This window comes from Triticum dicoccoides, chromosome 4B, assembly GCF_002162155.2.
Source record: "Triticum dicoccoides isolate Atlit2015 ecotype Zavitan chromosome 4B, WEW_v2.0, whole genome shotgun sequence".
In the NCBI taxonomy this organism is placed as follows: domain Eukaryota; kingdom Viridiplantae; phylum Streptophyta; class Magnoliopsida; order Poales; family Poaceae; genus Triticum; species Triticum dicoccoides.
The window spans coordinates 55433351-55444090 of record NC_041387.1 but is presented as its reverse complement, the minus strand read 5'-3'; the positions used below and the strand labels follow the sequence as shown (position 1 = coordinate 55444090).

At 47.2% G+C, this 10740-nt stretch overlaps 2 protein-coding genes across 2 annotated transcripts; one reads left to right on the top strand and one right to left on the bottom strand.

Moving 5' to 3' along the window:
* The first annotated feature begins 274 nt into the window (after positions 1-274).
* LOC119294975 (zinc finger BED domain-containing protein RICESLEEPER 2-like) lies at positions 275-4367 on the top strand. Its single transcript, XM_037573285.1, has 2 exons — positions 275-430; positions 1855-4367. Exon 2 carries the CDS (start codon positions 1872-1874, stop codon positions 4074-4076), a length of 2205 nt encoding a protein of 734 aa, XP_037429182.1. The 5' UTR covers positions 275-430; positions 1855-1871; the 3' UTR covers positions 4077-4367.
* A 681-nt stretch (positions 4368-5048) lies between these two features.
* On the bottom strand, positions 5049-10180 carry LOC119294974. Its single transcript, XM_037573284.1, has 2 exons — positions 9758-10180; positions 5049-5755 (listed from the first exon to the last, which is right to left on the bottom strand). Exons 1-2 carry the CDS (start codon positions 9975-9977, stop codon positions 5418-5420), a joined length of 558 nt encoding a protein of 185 aa, XP_037429181.1. The 5' UTR covers positions 9978-10180; the 3' UTR covers positions 5049-5417.
* Positions 10181-10740: the final 560 nt, after the last annotated feature.

Sequence of the window (10740 nt, the reverse complement as noted above, 5' to 3'; positions counted from 1 at the left end):
TCACCAAGCTCAAGCAACGCGAAACAGTTTCCGAGAAAGCAGAGAAACGATTCCGCCGCAAGCCGGCCGACCCATCACGCGCGCGTCCGCTCCCCCACCGACGGTGGCCCGGCCGGCAGCGGCACGGGTGCCGCGCGCGCACCGGTAACTGCTGCCTCCCCGCCCGCGCTGCCTCCCCGCCCGCGCGGCCCCGATGGGCCGGGACCCGTGATGAGCCCATCGAAACGTCACTCACTCCCCTCCACCCCCCACCAAAGAAATTCTCCCCCAGCCAGCCACCTACAAACGCCTCCCCCGTCCCCCACCTCCCCTCCTCCCCCCGCAAAAACCAGATCTACAATCTCACACTGCGCCTCGCTCGGCCTTGGTGCTTCTTGGGCCGAGCCCTAGCCACTCCGCGCTCCTTCCCGATCATCTCCTCTCGCTCTCCGTAAGTAAAGCTCCCAAAACTTTCCAAATCCCTCTCCTTTCCTGACCGAACCGCCCGTCGTCCTGCTCCTGCGCGCAGCGGGTTTTAATTTCTTTCCCGTTCCTCCTCGTCCGAGCTCAGATCTGAGCCCGTTTGGGCTCGTCTCGCTCGGATCTGCCCGGAGCGTTCGAAATTTCTGGGCTTTTTTCCTTTCCGGGCGCGTTTGTTCAATCGCTGTTTGCTTGCAGTTCCGTTCGCTCGCGCGGTCCGATTGGGCCGAGGGCGGGCCCTGCGAGGGATTGATTTATCTAGGGTTCGTTCGTCAGGCAAAAAAAAGTTAGTTTTACCCATGGGGATTCTTCGCTCATGGCCCAAATTGTTACTCATGTTTTAGAATCACCTCAAAGCTGTCTGTTCCGTTGTGCTGGCCATGCGGGGTTCTTGTGCTTAGTGCTTTCTGCGGAATATATTTTCCATTCAGCGATCTCGTATGGAAGCACATAGGCTAGATTTATTATTCCAGCATTCGGCAGGCGCCATGGGGGAATCTGGAGAGAGATCAGCTCGATTCGTGGGGTTGGGGAGCTACATGGAGGCGTGCAGACGCCGTGCCTGTTTGTTTTGATCCGTAAGCTTTTGTGATTGCACAAGCATGTGGAGCCATAAATTTTCATGCATAAATTTGTGAACTTGAAGTCCTGTCTCTAGCCACTTCCACCGTGAGTTTGATTGTGCTCCCATTAAACTTGTAGTATAGTTTTAAAAAGGAAAGAGCTTAAGCTAATATTCTGAAGGAACAGTGACCACTGAGTTGCGGATGAACAAACTTCTCTGGAGCTGTTACCAATTTAACTGAGACTAGACTACTAGAGCTACTACTCCCTCCGTCCGGAAATACTTGTCATCAAAATGAATAAAAGGGGATGTATCTAGACATATTTTAGTTCTAGATACATCCCTTTTTATCCATTTTGATGACAAGTATTTTCGGACGGAGGGAGTACAATTTAACTGTGTTGGACCATCCTGGAGTAACTTAACTGGCGTGGGGTGTCGTTTCCCAAAAGCTTCCTCTGAATGACAGTGGTTCATACTTAATAACTTAGCTCAATACAAATTTGTGTATACGTCATGCTTTTAAGCATTTTAACTGAGGCAGGCCAGCGAAGCATACTTCTTTTGGAAGGCATATTAAAGGCTATGATTTCTAATTGCTAAGTCTGATCTTTAGTTTGTTACATCATTGAAAGAACCCTTTGCAGATTATTATTTAAATATAGAAATCTCTTAAATATATCCATTCCCGTTTCTTACTTGTTACATGCATGCAATTGTAAAATAAGCGTACCTGAAGAACCTGTAGAAGTTTATGGATTTTGCCTCACTACTACTCTAGAAAAGCCGGTGCTCTGGCATCTGACTTTACCATGTTATATGTATGCCAGATTTTGGGACTTCCAGCATGGCTGATGAAACTGGCAATGACAGTCAGATGTTCGAAGGTAATGAGATTGTTGACCCTGGTAATGAGGCAGTCCATGGTGATGAGGCAGTCCAAGGTGGCGAGCTGGTCGAAGTTGATGAGCTAGCTCAAGGTGATGAGTTGGCTCAAGGCGAGGACTTAACACAGGGTGACGAATTGCTCCAAGGGAATGAGATGGCCATCACTGAGGTGGCCACTCCTCCAACCACGAGGCGCCGGAGAAAGAAGTCCCTGGTGTGGGAGCACTTCACTATCGAAGATGCTGCTGGAGGGGCCACTCGGGCTTGCTGCAAACTTTGCAAGCAAACCTTCGCGTACAGCTCTGGTTCAAAAATTGCTGGGACTAGCCATCTCAAGAGGCACATCACCTTGGGTTCCTGTCCTAAGATAAAAGGCCAAGGGCATAAGCTAGCAATTACAATTGGGACTGACAATGATGGTGATGGTACCGTGGAGAGGCGGTCAAAGAGGCGTTACAGATATACTGGTTATGCGAATGCGGCTTTTGATCAAGACCGCAGTTATTCATACTTGGCAAAGATGATCATTTTGCATGACTACCCGCTCCACATTGTTCAACAACCAGCCTTCACTGCTTTTATTGATAGTCTGCAGCCTCGTTTCAGGGTAGTTGATGTTGATGCAATGGAGGTGGAGGTTTATGCTGTTTACCAGAAAGAAAAAGAGAACCTTTTGCAAGCATTCAGCGCTATGCCTGGAAGGATCAGCCTCACCATTGGATTGTGGACAACTAGTCAAACTCTTGGCTATGTTTCAGTTTCTGGGCAGTTCATTGACTCTGACTGGAAATTACATCGAAGAATGCTTAGCTTCATGATGGTGTCTTCGCCTCATTCGGACAATGCACTTAGTGAAGCTATTAGCTCAAGCCTTACTGACTGGGGTATGAAGGAGAAGCTATTTACCATCACGTTGGATAATGATTCCTTATCTCATGACATCTACAGTGCAAATCTGAGAGATCAGCTCTCCAGTAAGAATAACCTCATGCTTAAGGGTCAGCTATTTGTTGTGAGGTGCTATGCCCATATCCTGGATGCGGCTGCACAAGATGTCATTGCTTTAATCCATGGTGTCATCTACAGCATCCGTGAAAGCATAAAGTTCATAAAAGCTTCTCCTAGTCGTGAGGAAAAGTTTGCTGAGATTGCTCTGCAGCTGGAGATCCCCAGTACGAAGACCCTTTGTCTGGATGTTACAACCCAGTGGAACACAACCTATCTGATGCTCTTGGCTGCCTTGGATTATAGGCAGGCTTTCATTACACTAGAAACAGTTGATGACAACTACAATGAAGCACCATCAGCTGAGGACTGGAAAAAAATTGAGGCTGCCTGCAATTACTTGAGGCTGCTCTATGACTCGGCTCATAGCATCATGGCAGCAGGAAACCCAACCTCAAACATTTTCTTCCATGAAGCTTGGAAACTGCAGCTAGAGCTGGGAAATGGTTCAGCACACGAAGATCCAATTTTCAGTAGCATCGCCAAAGACATGTATGAGAGGTTTGACAAATACTGGAAAGATTGCAACCTTGTGTTAGCTGTTGCTGTTGTGATGGATCCACGTTTTAAGATGAAGCTTGTTGAGTTCAGTTACTCAAAGATTTACGGCGTTGAGGCTGCGAAGTATGTTAAGGTGGTAAATGATTCGGTGCATGACCTTTTCAAGGATTATGTCGCACAGCCGCTCCCCTTAACACCGACCTATGCTGAACAAGGGAAAACTGATAATGCTACTGCCAATGGGAACAACACCCAAGCAACTCAACCTTCAGCTGGTGATGGCCTTCAAGACTTTGATATATATCTTTCCGAGATTGCCACAACCCAGCCCTCAAAATCTGAGCTAGAGCAGTACCTGGACGAGTCTCTCACTCCTCGCATCCAAGAGTTTGACATTCTCAACTGGTGGAAGCTCAACATGCAGAAGTATCCGACGCTCTCAAAGATGGCGCGGGACATCTTGGCCATCCCGGTGTCCATGGTGACCGGCGGAACCTCTATATTTTCCGCAGGAACAGGGTGCCACGTGCTCGACGACTACAGAAGCTCGCTCCGTCCGGAGATCGTGGAAGCGCTCGTCTGTGCGAAGGACTGGCTTCTGAATTCGACCGCCGCGCCGGAGGCGGCGCCGGGCTCTGGGCTTCTCAAGATGGACTAGGCTCGCTTCCTTTGCTGAAGCATGCATATATGTCTTCTGGCGCCTGTGAGTGGTCTTTTTAACTGTAGTCGTGTTTTAGGCAGAGTTTGTGGACTGGCTGCGATCGATGATTTCATTGGATCTGTCCTAGAATGTAATTTGCCGTGTAGAACTCTGTTAACTCCTCCATGCTGTTATGTCCACCCCTTCCTTGTGTTGTAATATGTGACCAGAGATGTTATCTGACGTTGTTTGGGATGTGTATGTGCAAGCAACGTAATGTGCCAGCCGGTGGATTGTGTTTGTGCTTCAGTTTTTTATGCCTTCCTTTTTTGTGTGATTGTGATGACTGGCGGAGTTGGCCATGAGCCTTGGTCATCCTCTGCTTCAAATCCATGGAAGCAGAGAGCTTTCTGTTGCTGCATCGAAATGGTTGATTTTGAAAAGACAGGAAGAGCATGATATCCAGTTGAAATGGTTAAACGTGTTGGAGCGGTGCCTCGACGACGTGTGCTGGCCCGATCCGGCCCAAGTCTCAGCATTACTCGACGTGTGTGACACCCATATTTCAACAGTGTTTGCGACAGAGGGCGCTCATGAGTGCTGTGTGCTGATTCACTGAAATACTTTGAGCAAAGAGTGTTTTTTTTGCTACGCTTTGCTAAGTACAGAGAAGATGATTTTGCTACACTTCCGCATGTTCAGATAAGATGAATTTGCTATTTGCTACAATTTCATTGTGTTATTTACATAGGCAACACGTGCAAAAATAGTGAATTAATATGTGCTCATGCATAAACTGTCCATCAATGCAATGCAACTCTAGTTATGAGAGGAGTTGGCCTAGCTCTAGTTGCTTTTGCATGCGCTTAAATGATGTTGTCCGGAGATGTACACATATTGTTGCTGAAATTTTCTTGGTGTGATAAGTTGTAATCTGCTAACAAATTGCTGAATTGCTTTGCAAACTTTGCTCCTGGTACTAAGATCTTGTTTCGGCTGTGATCCTCATAGTTCATAAAATCTTACCAAACAAAGCCTCGGCTCAGCATATCTCAGTAGATACACACGTCAATCGTCATCATACAAGATCTCAGCTTAGCATGTCTCAACATATGAGAACATGCTATTAAACACATCATCACAGTTGTATATACACAAACTTGCTTTTATCATCATGTCTCAGGAGAGAATAGCCATACCAGAGTGGCTGTCTATCAAACACACCTATAATCTACATGTATGTGCTTCACCAATGCTATACGGGAGGCGAAAGCGTGCAGCGCCTCCACTTGATCTTTACGTTCCCTCGAAGAACCATGAGAAACATGAACTCAAACGAAGATCCGAACTGACCATCGTTCATCTCCTATCACTCGTGTCCTCTTCCTGCACGCACTTATTGGCTGGTGTGCCGTCGTGCTGCAGCCGTATGACCCCTGCTGTGTAGGTCCGGACGCTGCCGTCCGATGAAGATAGCCGGAGGCCGTGAGAGGACACGTGACTGCCGCCGACACGGCACGCGGAGTCCGGCGGAAGCTCCAGCACCTTGACTGAGCATGCATTCTCCAGGCTTGGTGTAGCGTGGAGCCGGGACGGGAGCTCTATAGAGAAAATGCCGTACTCGTTTGTTGTTGCAAATGCAGAGTTAGCCATGGTGTTCCAACCTTCAGTTGTGCAGGTTACTGCCACCTTACTACCTGCTTGGGCAAAAAAAGCAAACAGAGTATGAGTAAAATTTTTTTAGTGTGTAGTTCTACTGCATTACCTTACATAAGAGGGTAGCGAAAAACTCATTATAGCCTAGTGAAAATTGAAAAAAAAATCAGCAAATACTACTACCTCTATCCAGATTTGTAAGGAGGACACGAGATTTCAGGTCGTCAATTTAACAAGCGGAACATGCGTTATATGCTACTAAAAATATACTCCCTCCGGTCCTTTTCACCACGCATATAAGATTTGTTTGATGTCAAACTTCGTAAAGTTTGATCAATTTTACACAAAAAATATTAACATTCACGGTATGAAATCAATATCACTAGATGCGACATGAATTTAATTTTCATTTTTTTAAATCTAGTATTATAGATTTTGATATTTTTTCCATATAAATATGGTCAAACTTTACGAAGTTTGACTTCAGGCAATTTTTACATACAGAGTAAAAAAGACCGGAGTGATTGTGTTCGTCACCAAATAAAATTTGTAAACATATACTACCGTACATGCTACAACGACTCATGTGGGGTTTTGATCCTCAAAGCATATGCATATTGACGCAGAAAGATAAAGTGGCTGAAACAGAAGAAAAAAAATTAACCCTGGCACCATACGGAATAGCTGGCAGGCAATTTTTACATACAGAGTAAAAAAGACCGGAGTGATTGTGTTCGTCACCAAATAAAATTTGTAAACATATACTACCGTACATGCTACAACGACTCATGTGGGGTTTTGATCCTCAAAGCGTATGCATATTGACGCAGAAAGATAAACTGGCTGAAACAGAATTTTTTTTTAACCCCGGCACCATACGGAATAGCTGGCTTATTCCACGTCTCCTTAGTGAGAATACCAGATATATTCGATCCACGCAGGAGTCGAACTCTGGTCGCCGGGAGAACTAATTCTGCCCTGTTCTCCACTGGTAAAAACAAATTCGATTTAAGTTTTTTCTTAGAACTAATTCTAGTTAAGTTTTTTTTTGAGACACAATTTGAGTTAATTTTTTTTTTTTGAGTCTACAATTTGAGTTAAGTATATGGTCTAGGCTAGGGGGGCAGAGACACAACCTGGGCATGCCGAGCCACGGCCCAGGGCATAACGGCCGCACGCAGGCCACCTTTTTAGCATTCTATGCGGTCTAATAAGCAGGCCCAGGCCTAGTGGGATCCTGCCGCTGCCCATGGTCTAGTCAAGATTTCTTTAGGTATAGTCTTCAAGAAATTCTCAAAAAAAAGGTATAGTCTTCAAGATCTTGGTATAGGAAAGAAACAGTACAATGGTAGAGAGAACCACCATGTGGTTATATGGCTAGAAGGGTAGTTGTGGTAGTGTGATTGTTTTCATGAGATTTCCTAATGCCCTACATGTCTAGCACAAAATGATACATGTGTTCGTTAGTGGAAACATTCGTGAGAAAGTGGCCATCAAGACCTGGACATTGACAGGTTCCGGTCTTCCTCTCGAAGATCTCAGCTTTTGGCACATGGCGCCACTGGATATCTAGATCGGAATTGATCCGGTCGGACGCGCCCTTATCTTCGGCTAGAGAGGTTTCATGAGGGTGTGGAGTGAAGCTTCACCATCTTGCCGGTGCCATGGGACACGTATAAGTATAGATTTTCACGGCGTTGACAGAGGTGAAGAAAGTCATGCTGGTTGCGATCGGAGACTTGTAACGACGAAGAGGTTTTTCGGTTGCGTTGAAGAATGGCGTCACATGTTTTTCCCGTGTCGGGTGTTTGAGTACTTGCAGCTGCGACTTTGGCAGGAGGTGCGACAACACAGGTGGAAAGCATTTTTGGTGGTGCTCTCGAGTACCGAGTCACGTTTTTCAGGGTGAAAACCCAAGGCCTGGTCTTCATTGGTTGTATCTAGCAATGGCCTTGCTGAAGACATTATTTTGGGATCTCAGTCTTTCTTCAGGGCGAAAATTCAAGATCGTTGATCGGGTGACGACAACGCTTCTGCATTGTTTCCTTCTGGGAGGCGTCGCTTTTAGAGGACCTGTTTTGCGGTTTGAGTGTTGTCTTTGGTGGCGGCTAGAGTGTTGTGTTGCGAGTGTTTCGTCACTGCAAGGTCTTTGTTTTTATATTTCTCCCTTTTCTATTTTGTTCTTGGCTGTGTGCATCCTGAATGTTTTTCGATATCTTATTGATATCTTATTGGTGCAGACACTGGGTGTAATTGATATCTTCGTGATATTAATATATTCCTCTAAAATAAAACAGTGCAAGATGAGCAAAGGCATTTGAATCTCAGCAAATAGATCTCGCAAAAAAAAAGGGAATCTTGGCAAATAATACACGGCCACTCCGCAAAATACAAACCACTGAAAATGAAGGTGGCAACATATAATACACTCTTGAGACGATGAAATGGGTGGATAGCTGTCAATCGCAGAAGGTGTAATCCACGAGGACGTGACCCCGGGCGCTCGGAAACCCCATGTCGGATGCCCTTGTTCCCGAGCACCTAAAGCGGCTTTGGAGAATCAATCCCTTTTAGCCCGTGCTGATAGCACCGCACCGAGCCCCGCGGAGGAAATGCGGTTTGCCACGCGTGGCTTGGTGTGTTCCTTGACCAAACATATCCGCTCTGCCAAATCAGCTACTACTACTAGTATTATCTGCCCATGACGCTAGTGGGTCATCGTGTGTTTCCTCTTGGCTACCAGGTGCTAATGGGGTTGACTCGAGAAAATAAAGTGGGGAATTAGGCCAACAAAACATGGCCGTGAGCGTGAGCCCGACATTTTGAAATATAAAGTGCCACCTCTCTAGTAGTAGTAGAGGGAAAAAGATGGACTGCCAAATCGGCCTAGCGCAAGCCTGCAGCTAGGCACAAGGTTGTACCGTCTCTGTCAACCTCTTCCCTGTCTAGGCGATAAGGCGGGCGCCCATAGCTCCGAAGCAGCCCCGGTACAGCAAAATGCCCTGTTTTTTTTTGCTTTGAACACAAGTACTCCGTTTGGGGGAGAGGAGGGGAGGAGGATGCGGCTCTGGCAAATTAAAAGTGTCCGTCGTACATAAACTAACACATTGTACCGAAGCCGTTAAACCCAAACTTTGCTAACAGCAACATGGCACCGAACGGAACGCTGGCCGGCCTATCTAAACTTAGGCTGTAGGCCTGTAGTTGCGTTTCTAGCTAGGACTTAAACTTGTGAACTGCTTTCAACTGCGACCTGTACATGTGTGTTATCGACACGCATGACATCGACCTTCCGCCAACCTAAATCTCGACAGTACACCGATGATTCCTCCCAGCACCGAGCTGCACAATCTGGAGGTTAGGGGAGGAGGTTACAACGTCGCCTTGGCTACTTGCTCTGTCGCTTCGCTTCTTTTCTTTCCATTCTTCTCTCTTGGAAGGTCTTAATCAGCCGGCCAGCGACAGGGATCGTTCATCTCTAAACAATTCCAACGGTTGTTTTGAGCGCAGGATCTTTCTGAGTTTTTATATTTTTGTTCAACCGCATGGCAACCTCTAGGCACATCCAAACGGCCTAACTACCATTTCTTACTACTAGTTTTTAGGCCCCCGGCCGGCCGATTGACGTGTTGAAATGTGGGAAATAGTAGAAAATCATGCATTGTTACGTGTTGGAATCGCAAGAGGAAGATGCTGGAAGAAGTGGTAACTGTCAATGTGTCACGTTGACAGCTTTCATCGGTGACAAGGTAAACGCTAGTTTTGCTCTTAATTCTTGGCCCTGGCAGATTTTTCTTTTTACGCGACACGTCAAGCAGACTCACCGGATAAAATCCATTGACGTAAATATTGGCAAACCATTTTGATATTGACCATGCAAAAACGGAGCATAGTAAACTAGCGATATGACCGATGAACGCGCTGTTTGAGTCTCGTTCGTAGACACGAGAAAGAGTGCGCATGGAACAAGCGGGAACAAAGAAGACGACGAAGAGAAAGAAGAATCTTCCAGACTGAGTCGGTTACGAGCTACTACTACTAACCTGGCAGGTCGAAGGTGAGAAGGTCAGAGCCTGGCCGGAGGCAGAGCTGGCACGCGACCTGCCCGGACACCAGCACCGTCGAGACCGGCTCCTCGCCGTACCCGGCAATGCGCGCCAGCTCCGCCTGCGAGAAGTAGAGCTCCATGGGCGCCGCCGCGGCCGCCGTGGCGAACAGCAGGAGGAGGAGCAACGGCGAGGCAGCCCCTTGTAGCAGCACCATGTCGGTCTATCGCCGCGCTCGAGGTCCTTGCTCCGCCGAGCTTGCCGTGGGTTTCGGCCGAACGATCGATGTGGTGGGGAGGAGAAGGGAGGGAAGACGACGTGGGTGCGTTTGGCCGGCTTCAGCTTGGGGGATGTTGGTTGGGTTGATCGGCTCGTCCGTCAACGACTTCGGAAGCGATGGTGTCATCGGTGTGGTGTGTGTTGTGGCCTGCATGTATATACGCGCGTCTCCGTGTGCGCGTGTTGGATTGGATGGACCAGGCGACGAGTCCAGGCAGGTGGCCGGAGTGGTTCGGGTGTCGTCTGGTGGTTCGGGTGTACGTGTTGGCGACAACATGTCTGACCATGGATTTGCTCTATGGGGCTGCTCACCTGTTGTATTGGTTATATCTTTTGTTTACGGCTTAGATAGGTTTGGCATGATTGTCAGATTCAACGGATTTAATTTTGCAGGTATTTCAGTGGTTGAATTTCTTGATGTTGTCCATTGTCGTCTTGAGGTACGGTTACGGAAATTCAATGATGATAAATTCAGTCACGGCTTCGGCAAGGATTTTGAGGCGTATAGCCGTTAGTCATAGTTGACGGTCTTAGGGGTGTCTCATCTTGTCGGTTACCGGTTAAAGGTCCCCTAGGTCGATTCCGCCTGGGCTATCATTCCACCCCATGGACCCTCTAGGCTACGAAGTCCTTGTTTCAAGTGTGAAGGCTTTCAGAGTCTTCTTGTTATTCAGCATGAGCCGTGCAAAGTGTTGCAGGAC

What these genes read in the sequence shown, in the direction of transcription:
- LOC119294975 (XM_037573285.1), top strand. Translation starts at nt 1,872, where the DNA reads ATGGCTGATGAAACTGGCAATGACAGTCAGATGTTCGAAGGTAATGAG.
- LOC119294974 (XM_037573284.1), bottom strand. Translation starts at nt 9,977, where the DNA reads ATGGTGCTGCTACAAGGGGCTGCCTCGCCGTTGCTCCTCCTCCTGCTG. An exon ending in TCTCACCTTCGACCTGCCAG is followed by an intron (nt 5,756 to 9,757) that starts GTTAGTAGTAGT and finishes TTGCCCAAGCAG; the next exon opens with GTAGTAAGGTGGCAGTAACC.